The sequence below is a fragment of the Lacerta agilis genome, chromosome 12 (assembly GCF_009819535.1).
Source record: "Lacerta agilis isolate rLacAgi1 chromosome 12, rLacAgi1.pri, whole genome shotgun sequence".
In the NCBI taxonomy this organism is placed as follows: domain Eukaryota; kingdom Metazoa; phylum Chordata; class Lepidosauria; order Squamata; family Lacertidae; genus Lacerta; species Lacerta agilis.
Window position 1 is genome coordinate 44,705,894 of NC_046323.1, and position 26,195 is coordinate 44,732,088.

Consider the following 26,195-nt stretch of genomic DNA (forward strand, 5'->3'; position numbering starts at 1 on the left):
ACTCAAATGCTAAATTTGAGATTAGTGGAGGAAAAAAAGCTTGTATATAGGAGCATTGTACTATGACAGCGCAAAGATTGGGCTATCTTGCTGTGTAGGCATCTGTTTTAAGGCAAAGACTAGGGCAGTCTAAACAAGGGTTCACTGATTTGTAATCTGTGCATTTTGATCACTTTAACTTTTTATATATAAAAATGTTGGAAAAGAAGTAAAAAGCAGGCAACAGTTGTCTTGGAAATAAAATGTAATACAAATATATATTATTTTTCAGATGAGCAAGAGGATGAAGATGCTATTGTCAATAGAATTTCGTATGTATATGTTTGTATGTATATGTATATCTTATTTAGGCTATCATTACCTTTCCGGTGCTATGCAGATATAGGTCTGGCTTGTATATAACGCTAAACCCATAGACAATCAAATGAATCATGGATTGTTTTTCCAAAGTTTTATTTGTTTTCCAGCTACTCTTGCCCCAAGCTTTTGTAGTTTTTCTAGAGTTGGGGGGGACGACACAAACTGTGGTTAAAGAAGGATGCTGAGTTCGCTTGTAACACCAGGCCAATGTTTGGTGAACCAAAAACAAACCATGGTTTCAAATCACTGAACAAACCATAGTTACGCTTCTGGTCAGGATTCTTACATAACACTAAGACATGGTTTTAATTTATTTTAATAAACCATGGTTTAGTATAATGAGTGAATGAGGCCAAATAAGTGTTTTTTTCTGTTGTAGAAGAAGAATACTCTTGGCTCGCCAAGCACAAAACTAAAATATATGCTGCTTGCATGGCTTTTTAGCTCTTAGTTTTTGACAATGTCAGTGTTTATGGATCAAATAGCCTGATGAAAGCAAAATCTGAAAATAGAATCTGCATTCCCCGTATTTAAATTTTCTTTAAAACTTAGGTGTCCACTGAGAATTTTGACTTTTTGAATAGCTTTTATAAGAAACTGTTATAAAAGTAATACAGTCATACCTTGGGTTACGAATGCTGTGGGTTGCGCATTTTCGGGTTGCGGACTGCGCCGAACCTGGAAGTACCGGAATGGGTTACTCCTGGGTTTCGGCGCTCGCACATGCGCAGAAGCGCAAAATGATGTCACGCGCATGCGCTGAAGTGCCGAATCACATCACGCACGTGCGCAGATGCGGCGCTGCGGGTTGTGAACGCTGCAGGTTGCAAACGTGCCTCCCGCATGGATCACGTTTGCAACCCGAGGTATGACTATTATCTTAACTGGCTTTCCATATGACATGGGAGCTGCAATCTGACAATGCTCATCCCAGAGCCTGCTTTTGCATGCCAATCTAGTTGTGTTGTTCTTTGGATTGTGGCATATGTGTGTGTTTCCCTTTTAGTATTCATCTGCAAACCAAAATTTGTTTGAATTTGCTCCCATGCAGAGCTTTTCATCACTTCAGCAGTACTAGACTTGTACAGCAGAGGGAGCACTTTCATTAACCTTGACAGATTTGACTTGCTTGGTTTTCTTGAACACATTCAGGAATAGTATTTTGTGAGGTATAAGGAAAGATAAGGAAGTGAGAGGGTGGTGTGCTAATTGAACTGCTTAGAGGCCATTTTGGTATGTGTAAGCTATATATAAATTAATAAGAATAGCAGCTAATATTTGATAGGTCTCCATTCTATTTAAAAATAATAATAAACTTTGCATGTTGAATATTAGCTCTGGTGCCTGCAAAGCAGTGGCAGTTATGCAATGAAGCTCTTTTTAAGATGTTTTCATTGACTTAACAGTTTGTGTCTGAACTGTTGTATTTGCAATAACAATAATGCTTCTTTTTGATTTTCAGGCTATTCTTGAGTACATTTACTCTTGCAGTTTCAGCTGGTGCTGTCCTTCTTCTACCTTTCTCAATAATCAGCAATGAAATCCTGCTCTCTTTTCCACATAGCTACTATATTCAGTGGTTAAATGGATCTCTAATTCATGGTTTGTATTATAGAATTTTAATATTGGTACTTGAATTTGTAACACAAAATTATCTTAAGTGTACCAGCTATGCATCAAATCAGAACCGTTAGGGTACACAGATTACCTTAGGAAATATTTTTCATCCTAAGTAGGGGCATTCAGTAAACTGGGCAGGTAATCTTACCTGCTTTTCATCTTTAGAATGCTCTTTTTTCATAAGGGCTCTCCAAATCCTGAACTTGTACACCTTCTGCAATTGATACAAGATGCTTTTTGTCAAACTGGCTTTTGGTGGCAAGGGACATGGTACAATAATTAGCATTCTCTTTTCCACCCTGAGGTCTTGGGACAAGGTGACTGTAAGTCCAGTTAAACAAACAAACAAACAAACAAACAAACAAACAAACAAACAAACAGGACTTCCATTGGATAGATGCAACTTAACTATTTTTCAGAAGGGGTTGAATGCTGTCTTTTTGACAATCCTCAATTATCTATACTAGATTTGTGGGCTGTGGCGGCATCCCCAATTAGCTGTCATTCTGGTTCTGTGTGGGAAGAATGAAACTTGGGAAGAGTGGCTGCTTTGTTTTCATTATAGGGTTTGTTTTTATGAGGTCAGAGATGTCCTGCTCTACTTCTGTCCAATACTGTATTCAGATTAGTATTCTGAACCACACACAACTGGCGTTGCACAGGTGATAACGCAAGCAGTGCAGCTGAGAGTCAGCAGTGAACGGTATGTGAATCGCAGTCTGATGGTGGTCATACATTCAAACCCAGGGGTAACATGGTTCAAAGGCAGTCTAAAGTCAAAACAGAGGGAGGCCCAGCAAATAGCTAGGTAGACAAGGATAACACAAGTTATGAAGCTGGTGCAAAGACTTGAGCCTTCAGAGCTCCACCAGAGCACAGCTTCAGACCATCCATGTTGCCTGAGGAATTTGTTTGTTTGGGAAGAATAGCTTGTTCAGGAATATTCTTTTATTCTTGTTCTTCAGGAGTGTACTACGGTGTCTGGTGGCCGACTGAACTTGTAGTGTTGGGTGCCTGTGCTCCGTAGGCCACTCCCCCCCCCCAATTCTTTGAAGGGGCTTCCTCTGTCTTGAGGAGCAGGATGGGTTGTTGTGCCTTCTGTGGGCCCCAGATGCCCCTGCTTTGCCTCACAATTCATTGACAGGCTGCTCCTCCATGATGTTTGCCTCAGGGAGCTCCTGGTCATCCTCCAGCACGGCAATAGCAATAAGCTGCATATGAGAACCCACATATCCAGCTGTACAATGAATTGATTTAAGGGGGCATGAGATAAATGAAGATCATCAATGGTAACTCAGCTTTGAGTGACTGATGTGTGGGAATGTGTATATAAAGACTGCCATTCTTTTTGGTCCTTTAGTTCAGTGTTTTTCAACCACTGTTCCGCGGCACACTAGTGTGCCGCGAGACGTTGCCTGGTGTGCCGTGGGAAAATTACTTTATATATAGTCAATATAGGCACAGAGTTAAATTTTTTAACATTTTCTAATGGTGGTGTGCCTCGTGATTTTTTTCATGAAACAAGTGTGCCTTTGCCCAAAAAAGGTTGAAAAACACTGCTTTAGTTTGCAGTGCAGAAGCAAGATTATTGGCTGTGCAAGACAGGAGTTATCCCGTTTCTTTGCCCTGAAGATGAGAAAGCTAGTGTGGTGTGCAGTTAGATTAGGATTTGGGAAACCCAGGATCAAATCCCCACTTAGCTATGAAGCTCACTGAGTAGTGCTGGACCAGACACTGTCTCACCTGCCTTGTGAGGTGGTGGTGAGAAAAGACCTGTGTGCCCCTTTGAGCTCCTTGAAGGCAAAATGGAATATAAATTGAATAAATAAATTAGTGACATGTGGAAAAAGGGTCTGTGAAATAATGACCTTGAATTCACCATATTTTTGGGGGGGTGGGAGAGTCATTGAACAGGTGGAGCATACTGCTTAGTCAGCAGCTTATCTCCGTGTGATATTGGATTTTATATATAAACTTTAGTTTATATTAACTTTAGTTAGCTGCTGAATTTGTGTGCTTGGGGGTCTTCAGTCATTCTGATGAAGTTAATTTGTGGGTTTTTTTTTATTAAGCACTAGCATTGATTGTTTTAGATACTTACTATTTTTAATTCTTGCACTAGAATGTGTTACTTCCCTTGAGTCCTTCATAGAGAAATTGAATTAATAAAAATATATTTTTGTATGTTCTGCCCTGATCTGGTACCTGGGGGTGCACATGGTAGTTTAAAACCAGAAGCTCCTACATAAAGTTTGTTATCTTATTTTGCATAGTAATACCTGTAATTTACATGTAAGCATATAATTTTGCAGTCTGTTCCTATTGTAGATTCCTTTATAAAGGATGTCTAATTGAATTCAGAAACCTTTTGAAAACTTTGAAAAAATGCATTGTGCTTGATGCAAACACCTAAGGAATGGACCCCAGTGATCACCCAGTCCAGCCGCCTGCAATACAGGACTATGCAGGTGGCATGTATGGGAACTGAACCCACAACACTGCCATTATGAGCACCACGCTCGTAATCAACTGAGCTAACTGGAATAGGCTACTGATTTTAGTTCAGTTATTAATTTGTAATGATTCTGAAAGCCAAGGTAGATAACCTTTTAAAGTGAAAACAATAATTTTAAAGTACAGTATGTCTAACACCAGATAAATTTAGCTCAATTTCAAGACTCTGAGATATTGGAACTTAAGTACTGTAATAAAATGAACATGACAAATGTGAGGTTGTTGTTATCTCATATGCGTCCAGCAGATGGGGATAGAATATAGTGAAAATTCCACATCCACACAATGCAGGGCTTGCATTCTATTCCACAAGTACTGTCGGCAAGGGTGAGGCTTTATCAGAAGTGGTAACATGCTTGCTTAATTGCAGTTTTCTTTTACTTAAATGCTTTAACATTTAGATTGTATCAGTTAAGCTGGCAAGGTTTGTGTGGGTTGCTCATAAAATCCTTCATACATTGTAGTTTGTCATCAGCCGCATTAATGCTTAGGGTGTGGTTGCTCCCCCCATGTTTTGCGCACCCAGCCAGTTTACCCCCTCCCCGCACAACCTTTTGTTCCTCCTTTATGATATCCTCTCTTTTGGGGTTAAAAGAGTTACAGGCAGTAATATGCCTATGCTTCTTCATACATATAAAAGCAATTTTTGGCACACAAGTGGACAAAGTAAGCATAGGAGAACAATTAGGTGTGCATAGCAAAACATTCCAAACATATTTTCAGGGTGTAGTTTGATTCCCTGCCCCCCTTGACGAAGATCTTGCACAAGCTGCTTGCCTCATAGGCTCTTCGAAAGAAAAGAGGGCCAAACTTTGAATGCATGGGGTTGAGTTCTATGTTGCACTGCCTGCAGTAATTTTTAGAAAGCTAGACAACATGTGGCACGTAACTGAGCCACTTCAGATGCCTATTTATTTATTTATTTATTTATTTAATATACAGTCTTTCATCCAAAGATCACAGGGCAGTGCACAACATAAATATACAAAACGAAAACACTAAATGGATTACATAATAACAAAAGAAACCACCCCGTAAAAACACATTTTAAAGGCCCTAGATCGCTTAATCTGCCAAAGGCCAGGTATTACAGGAACATTTTTGTGCAGTGCCTAAAGATAAGTCAGAAGGCACCAGGTGAGCCAGAGCCTCCCTGGGGAGAGCATTCCCCAAATGGGGAGCCACTGCAGAAAAGGGCCGTTCTCATGTTGCCACCCTGCAGACCTCTCTTGGGAGGGGGCACATGAAGAAGGGCCTCACAGGATGATTGCAGGGTCTTGGGGGGAGGCAGTCCTTGAGGTATTGCGGCCCTAAGCCATTTAAAGCTCTATAGGTCAAAACCAGCACTTTGAATTGGGTCTAGAAATTGATTGGCAGCCAGCGCAGCTGGGCCAGGATCAGAGGTCAAGGAACTTAACAGGGACATATTTACCCATCTCTCCTCATGACAGAGGCTATCATACAAGCAGTTTCTGTGCCAAAACCAGGCCAAAACCCTGATTGAGAAGGATCCAGAAAATTGGTTTCCTCCAAGAGAGGAATTTAGTTTTCAAACTAAGTAATTCAGAGTAGTGAAAGTGTCAGTGAGCATTATATTTGGGTGATAGAACTCATTTTGTGTTATACTTTAAAGGTTCTGCAGTTTTCACAAGTAACACATACATTTTGTTTTTCTCTAGGCTTATGGAATCTTGTTTCTCTCTTTTCCAACCTTTGTTTGTTTGTACTGATGCCCTTTGCTTTCTTCTTTCTGGAGTCGGAAGGCTTTGCTGGTTTAAAAAAGGTGCGTGGATATTAAATATATGTGAATGTGATGGTTAAACTACTATGAGCAGCCAACAACACTATATTTACAAAACTAATGGCCAGCTTTTAGAATCTATGCTAAAACAAATTGATGTGTATTAAATGATGATAGTAATTGGCATTGGCAATAATTATGTATAAACCTGAGTAATAGGCACTTAAAGATATATAATAGTAGCAACAAAACTCTTGGTCTGCATTCAAGCTAGTCCTCTTAATATATTAGGTTATATATGAATTGTGCATTAATAATTTAGACACGGTTTATTAAATAACAAGAATATTCAGTGTTGAATGTGACTTAACCTGAATAGTTAACTTTATGGAATGCTTGCGATTGACACAAGGGACTACTATGAAACTAATGAAGCTTAAGTTTCAGGGGACCTAATCTTGAAGGGGCCCAGAAGCAACCTTAGTCCCATTGCTTTACAATTTTGGGTCTAGTAGACCCAACTTGAGTCACACGACTGAAATTGATTAATTTTTGGTTGTATATATTTCAACCATCCCAAAGTTTGAGAGTCAGTAGCACAGTTGTTGTAAAGGTACAGTGATCTGTTGTGGAACAACCCCATTGAAGAAAATAACAGTGGTTGCCTAAGACATTGCTGGTTGCAAATGTGCCCCCATAACTGTTCAAGCTTCAGGGCCACAAAAAGACAGGTCCACCATTGGGCTGACACTTAAAAAATTGAGTAAAATTTTGCACCAGGCTCACTGTGACAGCACTCTGGGCCTTCCCCTCAAAACACACTTCAAGCTCTCAGAGACTGCAATCAGCTAAATAGAACAGCTGCTGACTGCTAACTCCTCCCATTGTTTGGTATGTTCTCCTTCTTACTCTTAGTTTCCTTCTGCAGGTTATCCTCCACCTCTGCCATCTGAATTAACCCTTTCCTCTTCATGTGGAGTCCCCATAGATACAATCTAGAAGTCTCCTTCATATTCCTGTTCCGACAGATTTATATTTTGAAGCCCATTCTCATAGCACCTCACCTCACCCACCTTAGTAGTCAGACAGGACAAAATGCACATGACAGCGTATGAGCATGAAAATGGTTCAGATATCCCAGTGATCCTGGAAGCTGCTAGTCAGGCCATTGGTCAATCTCAGTCAGTACTGTCAACATATCTGACTGTGGCTCTCCAGGTTTTTAGACAGGAGTCTTTCTCACCTGTACCTGGAGATGACATGAATTGAACCTGGGGCCTTCATCATGCAAAACAGATGTTCTACCATTGAGCTGTCACCCCTCACTGAATATCTGATACTTGCATTGCTTCACAGGTGGTGGTGTATGAAAATGTACATACCGTGCCTTCAGAGGAATTTTTGTGTCTGTTGTGTGTGTGTGTGTTTGTGTTTATGAAACTTTCTTACACACACAATCATACTCCTCAATAAATGAAATGGAAATAGGTTTTTTCAAAATAATGAATTTGTTTTTTACTATATTAAAAAATGTAAATAAATTAGAGCTAAAAAAAATATCTGTGTAAATGTGCTTCTGGATAAATTGATTAAATGTAGCAGCCTGATTATAAACCATTAAAACGCTTCACTTTTTCCTTGTATCTATTTACACCTTCCTTTAAAATGGCAAATTTCAGGGAGCAAGATTAGGTGCTCCCAAACCATTTGGTAAGGGAAGTAGGCACAAGTCTCTATGAGGATGTAAGTGTTGAAGTGAGTGAATTCTGAACTATCTAATTCAAAACATGTGAACTGATGTTTGATATTACTTTATGGTGAGTATTTTTATAGCATTTGAAAAGCCATTTATCCTCCCACCGAACAAGTCTTGAGGTTTTCCCATTAGGTGGGACTTCAATCTGTATCTGATATCTGAGGCCTCCACAGATGTAATGATACCAATCCCCTAATCATCATTATGGAGCTGGGATTCAGCTAAGGAATGTGCATTTTCTTTAGAAACACACAACACTCTCCCCCCCAGTCCCTGCTTCTTTCGACATGATTGTTGTTATCTGTGCTGATTTTGGAAACAGGTCTTGGATAGTGTTCACCGTGGCTTTGTCCCTGGACCATAGCTATACTGCTTTTGATTAAGGCTGATGGGAATATGTAATTCTGCTGCCTTTTCCTAACCCTATTACTACTATTACTGTTTATCTGAAGAAGTGTGCATGAACACAAAAACTTATACCCAGAACAAACTTAGTTGGTTTCTGAGGTGCTACTGGACAATTTTTTAATATATTTTGACTGTGTCAGACCAACACGGCTACCTACCTGAACCTATTTCTACAGTTAAGGAACAGACAGTGTTAAATTTACAATTATGAAAGAAAGTCTTCTGACTCTTTTTGGGTACCGGCTGATGGCTTGACTGCTAGAACATAACCCCCTAACCCAGTGTAATATATTGTATAATAAATTATGACATAATTCGATAATGAAAAGTAGGCCTTAGTAATTTTTATAACAACTAGACTAATATTTTCTGTTTGTTTAAAAAAGATAAATCCTCATCACTACACCCCTTGCTGCTTACAAATTTATTGTGAGTTATTCTGTTCTAATTGATGGCATTCATTGTCTATGGCATATGGTTCCTCTGGAAGGCTCCCATTGATTCCCTTGGGCAAAAGTTGTTTTTTTTAAACCACTTCCATATTACACAGAGATACAGATACGGAAATTGGCCACTCACCACGGATGGATGCAGTGTTCTGAAAATCAAACTAAACACGATTCTCTGTCTAGGGTTTTAATTAAACCATTCTGTTAATTCAGACAGGATATTTTAGGCCTAAGGGGATTAACTCACTGCTTTTTAAAAGGGGCTTAAATGGCCTTTTCCCTTAGTCCACTGTTACATTTTTTAATTGGGTCTGCAGTTTTCTCCATATTCTTTAAATTGTAAATCTAGATAGATCCGTCTTCACTCTAAAGCTGGTTTTCAGTACTTACATCCTTGTTAAATTTCTTGGAGTTCATTATTGCCTTGATAGTAAACAAACATAATTGTTTTAGCTACCCAAATTATTTCACTTAGGCTTACTTTTAGAATCCACTTTTTCACTTATTCACTCATTGTGATGCACAAAGCATTAAAAGCACACAAGAAGGGCAATATAATTAATTTCCTATATTTTAATTCTTGATTTATATTTTACCCAAGGAGATTTTGTTCATCTGCTGCTGGACTTTTTTTTGGTTAATATGCAGCTGGTGCTTCTACTGGTTCTTTTGGGAATAATTTACCTATTATGTGAATTGTCAGTTTCTCAGTGTCATTGTGTTAGAGCCAAGCTACACTTTCCTATGTGGAAGGTGTCTTCTACTTGTGGAAGGACTATTTTATGCCATGCACTTGAGCACTGTGTCAGAAAAATGAAGCTAAATCAAGGATGTCCTTCTGCTTGTGCAAGCAGAAGCATGAGAGTTGTTACAGCACTCGTCCAATGTCTTTGGCGTGACGAATTTGTAAAACCTTGGATTGGGAAAATCCACGCCAAACTTCTGTCTTTTGGAATCTCTCCTTTAGACTCACTTAACTTAGATCCTGCTTCGGCAAAAAGATTAATCAAACAAAGACTGGACGATTTGGAGCTACAGCGTAATCATATGCTGGGTGGGGGTGTCTGCTCGCCTCGGAATTTTGGAGTTGTTCCATTACATCATGTCCCTCTATACCTATCCTCCCTTTCCACTGCTGGGCACCGATTCGCTTTCACCAAAGTGAGGTTTAATGTTTTTCCTTCTAATGTCCTGAGACATAGATTTTCCAAGGGCTTAGTTTCCCCCTTTTGTGATTGCGATAAAAAGTCGACGGAATCTCTCCATCATATAATCTTTATTTGTCCCCTGCATAGTGAGGCTCGGGCAAAGTTACTAAGACCAATAACTCAGAAACTTACAGGTGCACCAGCTGAGTCACACCTTGCCTTATGCCTGCAAGACAATGATTCCTATACAACCTTGCAGGTGGCAAGGTTTTTAAACTCTGTCATATCTCAAAAAAGGCGCTGTGGCCAACTACACGACCACTAATACTTTTGTTTTCTGCTCCTTGGTTGCAATGTTAAAACTTGTATTTGTGCTGTGGTTTGATTCCCTATGACTCCAAGGTCTATGGTATGCTGTAACTTTATGTTATATATTCCATATTTTATGTTTTTATGGGCTTATAGCCGCAATAAATTTGAATTTTGAATTTGAATATATAGTGAATAGTGTTACAGCACTGTGTGATGGTTTGAGGAAGCCCTTCTGCAAGCATTTCCAAAACAGCCATGGGAGTGTCCTTCTTTCCCCTCATGGCTCTTTGGAGCTAGTGTGGTGTAGTGGTTAGAATGTCAGACTAGGGAGACCAGGGTTCAAGTCCCCACTTGACCAAGAAGCTCAGCGAGTTACATTGGGCCAGACACAATTCCTCAGCATAACTTACTTCATAGGATTGTTGTGAGGATAAAATGGAGTGGGGAGAACTGTTAAACCACCTTGATATATAAATGTAATAGGGATGCAGGTGGTGCTGTGGTCTAAACCACCGATCCTCTTGGGCTTGCCGATTGTAAGGTTGGCAGTTTGAATCCGCATGACGGGATGAGCTCCCATGGCTTTGTCCCAGCTCCTGCCAACCTAGCAGTTTGGAAGCATACCAGCGTGAGTAGATAAATAGGTACTGCTGCAGCAGGAGGGTAAATGGTGTTTCTGTGTGATCTGGCACTCGTCACTGTTATGAAAAACTTCCCGCGGGGGCAAGTTGAGAGACTGACCCCCAAGGCGGACGAAGCTTCTGTGCCCTCTGGCTTCTGGAGTCCAGGGGCACAATTGTAATATGCGGTTGTTCCCAGCTTGAAAACAACACACACAACAGCCATTTGGCTAAGATCTACTTTATTGTAGATTTAGAGCAGAATATATATATCTGCGTAGCAGCTCATAATTCAGAGCTGTCAGTAAATGCGTCTGCATCTCCTGATGCAAAAACTGAAAGTAGGAAATACAATAGTAAAATACAATGACATCACATGTGTGGGAGCTGGTATGCCCAGTGTAATTCCCACAGAGAGGAAACATGACTCTTGAGTCTTGTGACCTTGCTGCAGCGTTCGCAGCTCGTCATGTACTAATATCACAACATCCTCCCCCGATATTAGACAATGTAAGAGCGGAGAAAATTAAGGCATCATTAAGAGAAGTAAACAAACAGTTATCATATACACAGTATGAATCTGTTGTCTTTGTTCCATCCTTGGAACTCTCTGAGACTGGTTCTACCAGTTTGAGCCTTTGATAACCAACTCTCCAGGGGACCAGAGCACTTGCTCTGTGTGTGTTGGCAGAAACAGTGTTGAACTTTGCAACCTGTTGCTGTGGCTTTCTCACATCTGTGAAGTGAGCCTGAGTGTCTCTGTTTTGAGCGCAAACTACAGCTACATTAGCAACAGCTGAGATTGCAAACTCTTTGGAGTAGCGTTTGGGCGCCTGACCCTTTGTCACTCTCTCAGATCTACGCACAAGATGTAGATCTTCTTTGCTGAGTTTCTCCTTAACAGGGCCTTTTGGAGAAACTTTATCAATTGTAAACAGTGGCTCTAAAGATTCTAGCACATCATCTTCATCTGATGGCCTGGAACTAGCACGTGTTCTCTCAATGACAGTTTCACCTGTGTCGGAACTAGCCGTGGTTGAGCTTGCACTGCTACTGCTGGTGTCAGTATCCTCATATGTATTGACATCAATGGGAAAGCTTTGGAGAACCTGTGTCTCCGGCTTTACAGTAGGTTCTACCTCCTGAGTAAGAATTACTGTGTTAGAGGAAGGCAATAGAATTCTGTATTGTCCTTTCTCATAGCCCATAAAAATGCCTTGGATGGTTGCACCTTCAAGTGATTCCACCCACATCTGAGAACCAAAAACCTTAAGATGCTTAACAGAAGGTTTTCTGCTAAACAGTATCTCATAAGGTGAGCATTCCATTCCTTTTGGAACACTCCTGACCCATGCATATGTGAAGGCAGATAGGCTTTCAGCCCAATTCTGTTCAGACAGCTTTGCACTTAGCAATTGCGCCTGCATACCCTCACGTAGTATTGTGTTAATTTTAACACACAAATCATTGTTCCACGATGATTGGCTGACAGCAACTTTGTGCCGAATGCAATGTTGACTTAGGAAGTCCTTGAACTCCTGTGAATCAAACACTGGTAATTGATTAGTATACAAACATTCAATTTTGCCATCATGCATGAAATCTATCTTAGCATAAAATTCAGTGAACTTGGCCAAGACTTGCTGCGGACTTTTCATAGTATAAATCCAAGAAAATTTAGAGAAATGATCAGACAGCAATAAATAACAGGTAGCTCCGCCTCTAGATTGTGGCAAAAGTCCTATTACATCAGCAGAAACCTGCTGGAAACATCTTGTGACCTTTTCTCTGCGTGGCTGTTTGGTAGTCTCCTTGGACTTAGCAGCACCTGCAAAATAAGAGTCAACAACATCATAACAACAGTCAGTATTTTCAAAAGACAGTAAAAACAGTCCATCTTTGTTCTTCTGAGCTGTAAGGATCACCTGTCCATCTTTAAAAATTGTGCACAGTCCTTTGCGTAGTCTGAGCTCGCATCCCTTCTCGGTAAGCTGCGATGCACTTAGCAGATTGTAGGCAATTTCTGGGACATATAGCACGTTGCTAATAGATAGCTGGAGACTTTGAAGATAAACAGTTCCAACTCCAGTCGATTTCAGGTGTGTTCCACTCACCTGCGACACGGTGGATTCTTGCTTCTCAAAAGTCTTAAACAAACGTTTGTTTGCGGTCATGTGGTGCGAACAAGCTGAGTCTATAACCCACGCTAAGTCTGTATGCTGCTCCTGCACGCCTTGTGTAAGCAATGCCACTGTGCGCCCTTTGTAGACTTTGGCTTGCACCTTGCCTGTAGATCCACCGGCTTGTTGGGTAGATCCTTTCTTGGGCTTTGTGCAGGTCTGGAAACTGTGTCCTCTCATTCCACAGTTTATGCAGCGTATGACTTTAAGAGCTTGCACATGCTCAGGTGGACCACTAGGTGGGGTTGAGGACGCTTCTGCTTCACTCCCCCTTCCATTAGCCTCATTTTGAGCAGCACAACGATCTTGCTCATTTAGCAAAGTTGAGAATACTCTGGCAACGGTTAAGTTTTGAGCATCCAGGGCACCTAGCTGTGATGCAATAGCACTATAACCGGCATGGAGGCTATTCAAAACCATGACTGGTAATTTTCATCAGTAAGCATTGAACAAAGGGAGCTGCTGCTCTGCTTGCTATCCTTTGCCATAGTGGCGAAAAAGCAGGCTTTTACTCTCTGACTTCAGAAAGCAATTTAAGCAAACAAACCTAGCCTTCTGAGGTTTATTGCCTCATAAATCAGTCCTGGTTACTCACAGTCCAACGATAACGCGTCTTCTTCTCACAGCGGGAAACGGCTCTCTTAAGCACTCCCCCGGAATGAAGAACGTTGTAGAAGGCTGCTTTCTTCGCCGGAGAATAATCATCAGGCAGAAGACTTCAGAGGTCCGATGTTCGGAAACCAGCCAACTGCTACCAATGTTATTAAAACTTCCCGCGGGGGCAAGTTGAGAGACTGACCCCCAAGGCGGACGAAGCTTCTGTGCCCTCTGGCTTCTGGAGTCCAGGGGCACAATTGTAATATGCGGTTGTTCCCAGCTTGAAAACAACACACACAACAGCCATTTGGCTAAGATCTACTTTATTGTAGATTTAGAGCAGAATATATATATCTGCGTAGCAGCTCATAATTCAGAGCTGTCAGTAAATGCGTCTGCATCTCCTGATGCAAAAACTGAAAGTAGGAAATACAATAGTAAAATACAATGACATCACATGTGTGGGAGCTGGTATGCCCAGTGTAATTCCCACAGAGAGGAAACATGACTCTTGAGTCTTGTGACCTTGCTGCAGCGTTCGCAGCTCGTCATGTACTAATATCACAACAGTCACTATGTTCTGTGTGCCAGAAGTGGTTTAGTCATGCTGGCCACATGACCTGGAAAAGCTGTCTGCAGACAAGGGCCGGCTCCCTCGGCCTGAAGCGAGTTGAGCGCCGTGCCCCAAGGTTGAATTTAACTGGACTTAACCGTCTAGGGGTCTTTTACCTTTACCTTTACCTATAAATGTAATAATAATAATAATAATAATAATAATACATACATACATACATACATAAACAAAACAAAACAAAACAAAACAAAACAAAACACCATTGCCTTCTGAGCCTGTGATCCAAAGAACTGTGGAATTAGTTCTTGATAACAAGGACCTTTAGACATGTTCTTTTAAAGATAGCACCCCCCACCCATGATCACAAAAACTCATGAGTTTTTAAAACAGTTTGTGACAAGTTTATCAGCAACAAAATATTGCAGTATATCTTCTAGAATACTATAACTTGTAAGGAGCTTACAAGTGGTCTTCTGGTGCGGCATTCAGCTGCAGTTTTGCATCAGGTGCTTTGCTCACTAACACTGCAATTGGGACCCGTCCAGTTGGGAACCATTGTGGTATGTCCCAAGCAAGTTAACCCCTCGTCAACCTACAGAAATAGGGCAATAGGTGACGAGGGTTTAACTAGGGCCCTCCCCTCTTGGGTGTGCAGTTCAGTTTTCTGTTTTCTGTTAAAAATATGTGTTCATTATTTACTTCTACATTTTCCTATGTATCCATGTTTTGAGCCAGGGTGGGAGGTATACAATTCTGCTTGGATGTTTTACAGAAGGACACAGTTAACACCTGCTACTGCCTGGCGAGTCCGAAAAACTGATCAGAGCGAGCTGACATCCTACAAATCATTGCTCCTGCCTACGGCACGTGATCAGAACAGACTAGAATAGGCTCCCCCCTCTGATTTTTTTTTTAATGTTTTAGGCTTCTAAGTTGCTTGAAGTTCACCCAAGTAAGCTGATATCTCCCTCTTGTTTCTCAGTAACGTCATTTTGGTTCCACTGTATTGCCACTCAGCCACCTGAGTTTGCTATTATAGGGGGTACGGCATAGGGATGTGTGTTGTGGAAAGGAAAATAATTCTTAAATTTCCCTGGTCCACGATAAACCTTTTGCATTGGCTTAAGGAGCTATTTGGATTTCGGCCTATATGTTGAAATCTCAGCTGTCAGTGTATGTACCGGTATGTATTTTATTAAATTTCTGTCTCTCCCTTCCTTCCAAAGGAACCCAGGGGAGCAGTGCATACAATGTGTACACAAAGGCCATAAGTTAAATTTATGTTTATTCTCAATTGAAAGATAAATGCTGTTTATATGTGTTCATAACCTAGCCATAGTGATGCTTCTTGACATATCATCGAATGCATTATCACAGTAAGAAGTGCTTCTGAAGGGGCATCATTTGTATTTTACTGAAATGCGAAATTTGAAACATGAATAAAAAAACACACCATAGCATACTTTCACCTTGGGATTTTTTGTTTTTTTTGTTTTTTGCCCTTGAAGTTATGGCATAAAATTTACCATGAGCGACAGCAACATCCTGACCAATTATGCAAAGTATCCAGACATCTTCATGTTTGAAACACAGCACAAAAAGTCTGTGGATTAAGAAGTTAACTCTAAGAACATCAAAAGAGAGTGCTTGATAATAAAAGCAAATGGTAGAAAATTTTGAGGTAACTTCCTTGCTTAATTAATTAGGTAGGCCAGGTGGAAGTGAAGAGGCCAGTGTTGGTGCTCAGAATATCTATAAAGCTGAGCAACATGACAGCACAATAGAGGAGGAACAAAGATTGTTTTAATATACTTCTATCCTGTGTCACAGTTTGAAATTGTCCTGGTTTATGTCCCTTTTGGCAAACTTACATAAAAGTGACCCTGTACTGTATTTTATGACCAGATGACTTTCCCCCCCTCAGTGGCTAATTTGTATCAGGCCCCCAATGTTAAAGAGACAGAGAAATGAGTAGGAAGTCTAAGCCAGTATGTCTCAAGGACGCTTCATTGCGTTCTTTCATTATTTTTGCTCGTTTTTTTTTTGCCACTGATCATCCATAAATTGTTGGAAATAAGTGATTAAGGAAGTGCTGCTTAGTGTTAGTGGCACATGGATGTTCTTGGTGAGCCGTTTTTTTGTGGGTGAAAGGAAATCAAGCGCTGCGAAAAACAAGAAGGAAGGCTCCTGCTGGGAACCTTTCAAGGAAATTTAACTTGCATAATGTTTTGATCTTGGTGTTTGTTACAAAAAATAGAGCAATATTTCACCAGCTGTTGTGTGTCAAGTAGTAACCCCATCACCACTTCCACTTCTCCCTCTCTAGCATAGAACAGTTGTAATAAGGAAACTGTTTAAAAATAAAACAGACTTAGCCTTATTTTTTTACAGATATGAGTGAGAGACCACTGCCCAAATGACTTTATTTATGACAGCACAGTGCTTCAAGTTATGTTAAGCATTATGTTAAGAATTTCTGTAGTTCTTCAAAATCATTTCCTAAATTTTCAGCAGTGAGAAACAATTTGCAACAAGAGACTGCATAGCATTGTACAGATAATACGCAGAGAAAAAAAATCTTTAAAACTTCAGTTAAATAATTTACACCTTTGTGGTGATTTTAGGTCCTATATGTTTTTTAAACAGAAAAAAGCAAATTAGTGCTGGCTATTTAATAGATGACTGATACGTTGTCACTCTTTAGTTCAGAGGATCATTCCTGATAGATTTTGGAGTTCATAAACCACATTATTTGAAATTCAGCTATGCCAAGAATAGCAGGTTTAGAAATTGATGGAGCAGCCTTACATAATAGGTTTAATGCTTGATTGTTTTTTTGGCAGAGAGAGAATCTTATTTGGCATCATTTTTGAATATAGTTTAATACAAATGCTTTAGATCTTGGCTTTCTTGAGAGGTATCTTAACAGACTTTTACATGTTTTAAGAAGTAAGTGCAGAATTATCTTAACTGTGATGGAATATTTGTAGTGCATCACTTAGCAGATTTGTTGTTAAAAACATTTTATTCCTCTAAAAAATTTCTGGAATAACTTTAATCCTTTTTATTTCTTGGTAATACTATTAAAGAAGAGGGCAGCTCTTCGCTGGGGAATCATCTCTTGATTAAACTCTTGCCTTTTTTTCCAAGCAGGGTTTTCTGTATAGCTTCCCAGAAAAATTGTTAATGAGAAGAGAGTTCCTTTATATGACAGAAGCCCATTCTATGCCTGCTTAAATATCTGAAGTTTGGGATAAATACAAGCTACTGTGAATATTGGCTTTCCAAACAGAATGATGGAATGTGGTTAGGAGTGTGTGTTTATTTGGCATTTACTCTCATATATATTTATTTGTCTATAAAAATCATTCATCACAGACTGAAATTTTAGTGCTCTGATCTCAGCGAAATGTTTACTGGTATGCAGCTGAATTGTGCTGCACTATATTACACCCCATTTACTTTTTCATTACCAGAACTAGAAGCAAAAGTTATTTAATCGGTGACATCAAAGGCTATCCAATGTTTTGACATGTGCTAACATCTTAAGTTAATATTTTCTTTAAAATTCCTTTAAACATACTACTATAGATGTTTTGTTTAAAGTGGCATCCTCGCCGGCTTAGGGCTTTCTTTGCAACTAGTGGTTAAGACTATTATTAAACATAAATTTGAAAATCCTTGAACTATAAAAGTCACAATATAGGACATTTGATACTATGGTTGCTAATTAAAACTGCAGCAGCATCGGTGACTTCAGGGTTGTAATCAGTACAGATGATGGGCAAGTAATTTGGTCCATGTCTACACCATGCAACAACCCTGCCCATTCCTTCTTTGACAAGAATGAATTATATGAAACAAATGAATTTACATATTTTTGCCTCATTCATTTTTGCCTCATTTATTTTTTTAAAGTCCTGGAGTGGTATTGGAATGCTAAATTATTGTGCTAGCTTTAGCAAAGAATGTTTTTAATCAATATTTTCTTCCTAAGTACAGCTCCTAGAAAAAAGAATTAAGCAGGTGTAAAAAGTTGTGGTTGGGTCTGTTTCATGGATGTTTCTCAGATTTGCCAGTTGCATAGAGGGCAGTGCCAATAAAAAGTAATGTTAACATACATTGCAAGAGACCAAGATGTTCTGCCAGAATTGTGTGTTAAATCCTGAGTTCTGTAGAAACGTGTTGGGTTATTGTTCAGGCCCCTCCTCCACTTTTTTTTTTAAAGGAATATGACTTTTAACTTCATTGATAATTTAGTGTACTTGAACTCCTGCATTACTGATTCAGTTTATTGAAATAGACAGCTTAAGTTTAAGATCTTTGAAAATTCTAATTGACCCTAATAATCAGTTTGAATTTTGTCACCTAATAAGGTTTAAGGTTTTGGTATTGAGCTATAAAGCCTTAAACTGTTTGGGGCCAGGATACCAGAAGGAGCTTGTTCTCCCTGTTTTCCAATGCAATCCTATGGTATTTAAAAAACACAGTTGTGTTCCCTGACCTTTGCTGCTGCTTGTCATAATATCTCTTTCCTAGTTTTTATTTGCATTTCCCCCCTGTATTTTAAAATTTTAATATTGTTCTACTACACCACCTCAATACTTGACATGAAATGTGGTGTTGAAATATTTTAAAATAAACCTGTATGCAAATATATTATTTTAAAATGACCCTTAGTCTAGTATTCTTATTTGATGTTTTGCTTCCTTTAATGTATGTATATATTACTGCTGATAGATAGCACTTTGGGGTAAGCTTTGTATGGTGTGTAGGTTTTCCCCAGCCTGAGAGACAACAATTTTTGTTAGACAGTATGAGGCTTCTTTATGCCATCCATCCATGCATCTTTTACCCTGAGTATATTCAAAAATTGTGTTGTTCCCCTTCCATTTAGGTCTGCTAACTCTTATTCAAGTTTCTTGACTCTCATGTCCAAATATTGAATTGTTGTATCAACAAAGGCAGCTTCTGTGATTTTCACTAATTTAATGAGGACACTAGCTACAATTGCATATTAATGTAAGCCTCAAGCATGACTGCAGAAAGCCCCAAAACTAGTATACCAACCTAACAAGTCAGGCCTTTTTCACAATTAAAAGATATTTTATCTGTAGTCTAATACACACTGTCTTGACAAGACTTGATATTTTTCATTTGATTCTGAGTCAATAATACTTAATATTTGTTAGCCAATCTATATACAGTAATTGTATGTGTGTGGTAGCCTGGTGTGTTTTCTGCTTCTACTTATTCCTGGAATTTTCCAAAAGTACAAAATCTGAAAATTTTAAGTCTAAAGTTTGATCCAGAGTCAACAGGGAACTGTCATCAGAAAACATATACTTCATGAATGGAGAGAAACTACCCTCTAGGTATAACTTGTAAACACACTTATTGAGGCATGTCTTAATGTGTTTCAATTGACATAATAGTAATCCTCTTTAATACAGATTTATTAGGGGAGGAGAGAGGGCTTCTTTCTTAGTAATTATGCTTTGTGGCTTCTTAGTCTCTCATTGCTTCAAGACTGTAAGGTCAGCTGCCATTCATACACGAGCTGAAAAGTAACTTTACAGGCATATTCTGCTTTTTAGAAGAATTAATTATCAGGTCCTTTATGCGCCTCTGCAGGATGACTGTAATCGTGAAAAAAAATGCAATAGACATAGGGAAATTGGATTTGGAAGTTTAGAAGGATTTTTGAAGTGCTTTTATGAAAATGAAGCTAAGCTTTTAAAACTTGCAACCTACTCTTGCTGATTTGAGAGTGGCCCTCTGGCACTGCTGGAACTTTAAAGTGAGTATCTGGGTGTCTGGCCCAGGAGAAACTGATGTGTGTTGGGCCATGTTTATATCAAACCCAGCCACCTCCAATAACCTACATGTGAAGGAACTGGTATTGTATCTCAAGTATGTACAGTGTCTTAGCTGTGCTGTGCTCTTGAGGGTGTTCACATTGCAAGGAACAGAGCAGAAACCATTATGGTGGAAGACTGTATTTGGATTGGCACATTGTACTTGAGCAAACCAATGCCAGCTGGATTATGTACCGTACTTGGCTTTTCTTATTTATTTATTTATTTATTTAAAATAATTTTTATTGGAAAATTTAACAGAATCACTTACTAAATATTACATACATTCACCATACTTGGCTTTCCATTCTCTTGACTGGAACTGTAGATAACATTTGACCAATATCCTTTCTCAGCTGAGTGACTTAATAAAAGCATTTTGTCATTTGAAAATGCTCCTGTGAAAATATTAAGATTTATGGAATAAAATTATTAAAAACTGTGATGCCAGTTAGTAACTGTAAACTGTTGTCTGTGGCTTTAGAAGAAGAAAGTCTAGTTTAGGCTCCCAGAAGTCACTTATGGAAGGAAATATATAGTGATCAGCTGTGTGTGGGTCAATATATATTTGTGTGTGTTTTAAATGCAAGTTATTTTTTGTTTCAGGGGATCAAAGCACGCATTTTGGAAACCCTTGTTATGCTCATTCTTCTTGCACTACTTATCCTTGGAATCGTTTGGGTGGCTTCAGCTCTCATAGACAATGATGCTGCGAGTATGGAGTCTTTGTATGGTACGGACATCTTTATAACATATTCTTTTGTTTTCAAAACATCAATATGAATAACTTGCAGTTCTAGGTTCTAGCCACTCCAGCGAACAGAAGTTATGGGGAATTGCATTTCTCTGTTCAACAAAAGTCTTAATTGAGGTTAAAGCAACTTGACAAATATATGCATTCATAGGATAGATTTGTCCATGTCTTCAGTCAGCCACTGTTAAAGTGTTAAAGTAAATGTTTGTGGTCCAAAAATTTGTAAGCATGGTAGTATAATTATTTACTAAGACAGCAGCAGAATGATTGCACAGTGATTGGCATACTTTTTTCTATGTTATTGCCCAAATGAGACATAATAGTGTACAAGCTGAATCCATTTTACCTTTTTATTTTCAGATCTTTGGGAATTCTACCTCCCTTATTTATATTCCTGTATATCACTGATGGGATGTTTATTACTTCTACGTAAGTCTTGCAGTATATACTAGAAGAGGTAGTAATGCATATGTAATTATTTTTGGCGTTTTAGTATCGACACCTTTATCCTTTCACCCCAGGCTATTTGTTTTCGTTAGACTAGCATTAACAACATTAACAACTAGTTGCGAAAACTTCAGTGCTGGAGAAACCATATCTTGGCATTCATAACAGCACCTTTTCATATGTAAAAAAAAAATATGTAAAGACTTGTTTCTTATATCTCTCTGTTTTGAGTTTTGTCCATTTTACAGAAGGGAAATTGGAGACCACATATTTGAGAGCTAGCAAGGTGTCATGAAAAGTTACAGTTGTAGTCTGCAGTGTATGAACAAGAGGAGACATCAACCCATAGCAGCATGCTTACCAGTTGCCTGAACCTGAGCAACAAATAAACATATCAGGACAAAGCTGCGTACGGCAGCTTGGGTGCCCCCAATGAGATACAGTAGAACCTCTACTTACAACCGCCTCCACTTGCGGACGTTCCAAGTTGCGACAGCGGCAAACCCGGAAGTAACCAGCGGATTTGCCGCCGTTTGCGCATGTACAGGAGCGGCGATTGCCGTTCGTGCCTGTGCAGAAGCAGTGATCGTCGTTCACGCATGCACAGAAGCAGGCAATCGCCACCTGCGCCTGCACACAATGGCACCTCTCCCAGTTACCTGTTTCACCATAAAGACGGGCCTCTGGAACAGATTGTGGTCGTGAGTGGAGGTTCCACTGTATGCAGAAACAGAGGAGCCTGTCTTATGCCAGGTCAAACTGTTCAACAAGCTCAGAATGGTCTACTCTGACTGGCAACAGCTTTTCAGGTCTCAGACAGTTCAACAAGCTCAGAATGGTCTACTCTGACTGGCAACAGCTTTTCAGGTCTCAGACAGTGATCTTTCACACCATCTATATGGCTTTAAAAGGGGGTTAGACAGATTCATAGAAGAGAACTCCCTCAGTGGCTTTTAGCCATGACAGAGGCTATGCTCTGCCTCCATGGATGGTGCTCAGGTCCTCCTTAAAAGTTTCCCGTAGGCATCTTGACCACTGTAAGAACAGGATACTGGACTACATGGGCCATTGGTCTGATTCAGCAGCCTCCTCTTATGATGTTATGCTACCTGATATACTTTTAGCTGGAGATGCTGGGGTCTGAAGCAAGGCCTTCTGCATGGGAAACATATGCTCTGCCACTGAGCTCTGTTTCTATCCCAATTTATGCTCAGAGTGTAGATGCATTTGTTAAAAGGGGAGGGATATTTATTCATTTATCTGCTAAGTATATTTATGTATAGTCACTCAGTGACATTGTTGTCTGGCCAACTTGCAGCATACAAGCTTACAAACTGTATCTAATTTAACTTTTTACTGGAATGATAAAACTTCTGCAAGATGCTCCCAGGAAATTAATTATTGGTGGCAGAATATTGACAGGATATTGACCAGTAACAGGGTGGAGGTAGTTTCCCATAAATTGGACAAAACAACTCATTTTTTAATCATTCTCAGTTTTAAATTTCAGTGATATGAGAATAAGACAGAATAATAAAATGGAAAAAGGAAATGTACTTGGCCATAGTTCGGACAACTGTAGACTAACTCCATACCCTTACTAGAGTTTCTGACTTACCGGTACTTGAAAACAGCCAATCCCTATGCTGCATGGCAACAAATTATGAAACTATTGGGCAGAATAGAGCTTCTCTTGCTAACGACAGTTGCCTGTTCCATATATTAATTCCGTCAGATTCTGTTTAATGGAGACTAGAACTGCGTTATCTTGCATTTTCCTCCACAGTATGCACACCAGTGGGACTTTCACGAATGTTTACAGTGATGGGTCAGTTGCTTGTAAAGCCAACGGTAGGTATTGTCTGCTTTGACGAAATAAGCAAATCCAAACAGGTCCCAAGCATGGGGATTGGTGGGTTGAGATCAACAGGAGCCTGGTCAGTCCAGGCTGTAACCCCATTACCATGAGGGGATGAGGCTAAATTGTAATCAAATAAACCCATGTGTTCTATATTTTGTTCAGTCATAAAATACTTAACTAGGCCCCAATAAACTGGAGGAAACTTCTAAATGTCTGTTTCACACATATCCTACAGATATTTCAGAGACATTTCCACCTGAAAATAAATACTCCAAGTCCACTTGGAAAAGAGTGTGAAGTACTGTATCATCACTTACCTAACTAAAGGAGATTTGCAACAAACAACTGCAGTTAATTTTCAGTGAAGTGTGTATAGCCCTCCATACTTTTTGCACACTGCCAGGCTCTCTGTCAGACACTGAAATAAGGTTAAGCAAGCTTGCACTCATCAAAAACTACAGAGCAGTTATGACACCTGGCTATTTTGTCGGTCAAGGGATCTAATGAGAAATTGATTTTTTTTTTTAAAAAAAACCTCCATGATTTTGCAATGAAAGAGTGCAGAAAGATAAAGCTGTGAAATGAATTGATTTATTCGTAAAATGTTTGCTGCTGTGTTGGTACAATATGATAAAAAAGCAGAACATTACTGCCTTTATTAGGACCAAAATTTTACAAAGTAGTCAGCAAGCTTTGTAGAATTTTCATTCAGGCTGGAATTTGTGTTCTAACAAAATAGCAGAAATGAGGAGTGTTTGGGGGCATGGCAGAGAAACCTCAGTGTGCACCACGGTGCAATTTCAGAAATGTGCACAATTTAATTTCAGAATTGAAATTTTATGTATGGGATCATGGCAAGTGTGTGGAGAAGGCACATGTTAACATGTTTGTAACATAACGAAAATATTATGCTTGGGATCTGAATCCCAAACTAGAAAGTAGCTTTACCTAAGCAGTCTGTGTTTGACCAAGTTCTGTTAGAATCAAAGATTCATAGATAGAATCATAGAATTGGAAGGGACATTGAGAGTCATCCAGTCCAACCCCCTACAATGCAGGGATCCTTTGCCCAATATGGGGCTCGAATCCACAACCCTCAGATTAAGAGTGTCATGTGCTACTGACTGAGCTATCTCAAGCCAGGTGGCTTAAACTGTAATACTTTTCTGGAAAAAATATTAGGTCTGAACAAACTTGAAAGTTTTTGTTTCATAGTTTTTGTTATAAGAAAATGCTTTTATGTTGTAACCTAGGTCCTACATATAAATAAATCTGTACTTGCGTATTTTCAGAATTGTGGTCTTGACCTGTGTTGTCAACTGAACATTTTTTAACAAACCTTCCCCATATGTAGACAACATGAAGAATTTTGCTCATCACATAGGATCAATTCTATTTGCACAAATTTAAAATTATCCATTGTGTTTGGGAACCAAGAGAAAAACCTAGGAGAATGCCAGAAGCATTGTTTTAAAAATAAACATTGCCATTTTGGTCAGCTGAGGGCCAGTTCACACTTGGCCAAGCAGTATAGGTTGTCCTCATGTCTAGGCTCCTATTTTCTCTAAGTTATGCACATGGTGAATTGTGTATGGACTACCTGTAATGCATATTTATCTAGTATCTAAATTTCTGACTTAGATCCTTGAAGACTTGGATGAACAGATATATATCATCACTTTAGAAGAAGAAGCTATCATGAGGAGGCTAAATGGTAGGTATGTTTGATACTTACGGTAGTTCTTCTTGTATCTGGTTGTATAAAGAGGCAATATTTTGTCATTTCTACAGAAATGTTAAGCTTTACCAGCTGCCACATTTGTTTTCGATCCAAGCCTGCCTTTGCTTAAGGACAGGAAGCGTTGCAGATCACTTGCATTGCGCTCTGAATGGATTGTGGTGTAGGCAGCCATTTTAAATAAAGGCAAAACCAAGAATACATTTCCTTGTATGCCTCCTTCCGAAAGCTGCTGCAGCCAAGCTGGTGCCAAATGCACTCTGCTTTCCTTTGGACCACATCAGCAAGGCCAAGAGAGGGGGGGGGGTCTTGTCATCTGGGCAGCCCAGGACCCTCATACACACAGCCCAGACTTGCACCCTGGGGAGGTCACTTTGGTGCTGCTAATGCAGCGATTTGACTTCAGAACCACTGGAGGCACACTCCTTTGCCTCTTGAAACAGATGGGTGCCAACCGTTTCTTTACATGCTATGCATAAAACGTTACAGGAAACTCACAGAAAGAAATACCACATTGACCTTTTCCATCAGAGGGTATGCACATGCTGCTGGATTGTGGCCCAAGTGTGTACTGTGCTGGCAGTATAGGAATGAAGGTGCTGTTATAAGAAGAAGAAAACAAGAAACAAATATAGGGTGACAATTACAATGAAGTGACATTGTTTTGAGGGTGATCTGGCTGTGACACCTGTCACTCCATTGATCGCCAGGGTTGATTGGGCTGATCTGGCTGACTGGGCATCCTTCCTGAAGCTGCAAGTTTGGTGGAAGAGGATGACTATCTCAGATAAGAATGAATGCACCATTCTTCGGTCAATGGTATATGATAGCTGTGCTTCCCTGCTAGAACCTCCAATTAAGCTCAAGGGCATTGTATGTCATAATGTAATCATAGAGAATCGTTTTATTTTTATAAGAATCTAAAATACAGAGAATTATAGTTGGAATTTCAAAGACTACCGAGATTTTTAGAGCAGAGCATTCAGTTGCTTAGATGTTTTACTGTATAGCTGAGAAGCTTTGGAATACGTCTGGTTACTATAGTCACATCTTCTTTCGTTTGATTATGTTCAACTTTTTGTGGACAGATGGGCCTGCTACAAAACATTGCAGTGCTGAGTGCTCCTGATCAGGGCGTCAGCTAGTTAGCCAACCATTGGGAAGGACCATAGCTTGGTGGTGAAGCATCTGCTCCACATGCAGAAGGTCCCTGGTGTCCAGTGATACCAGACTGGTATGTCCAGGTAGGACTGCCTGA

General features: G+C 39.6%; 1 protein-coding gene across 1 annotated transcript in view; it reads left to right on the top strand.

Annotated features, from left to right (window-relative positions):
* LMBR1 (limb development membrane protein 1) overlaps window positions 1–26,195 on the top strand; it is a 62,773-nt gene that overhangs the window by 18,230 nt on the left and 18,348 nt on the right. Inside the window, exons 3-9 of the mRNA XM_033166275.1 lie at window positions 272–311; window positions 1,823–1,962; window positions 6,174–6,277; window positions 20,744–20,870; window positions 21,252–21,320; window positions 23,125–23,189; window positions 24,841–24,913. Of these exons, the coding sequence (XP_033022166.1) occupies window positions 272–311; window positions 1,823–1,962; window positions 6,174–6,277; window positions 20,744–20,870; window positions 21,252–21,320; window positions 23,125–23,189; window positions 24,841–24,913 (618 nt within the window). The remainder of the gene's footprint in view (window positions 1–271; window positions 312–1,822; window positions 1,963–6,173; window positions 6,278–20,743; window positions 20,871–21,251; window positions 21,321–23,124; window positions 23,190–24,840; window positions 24,914–26,195) is intronic.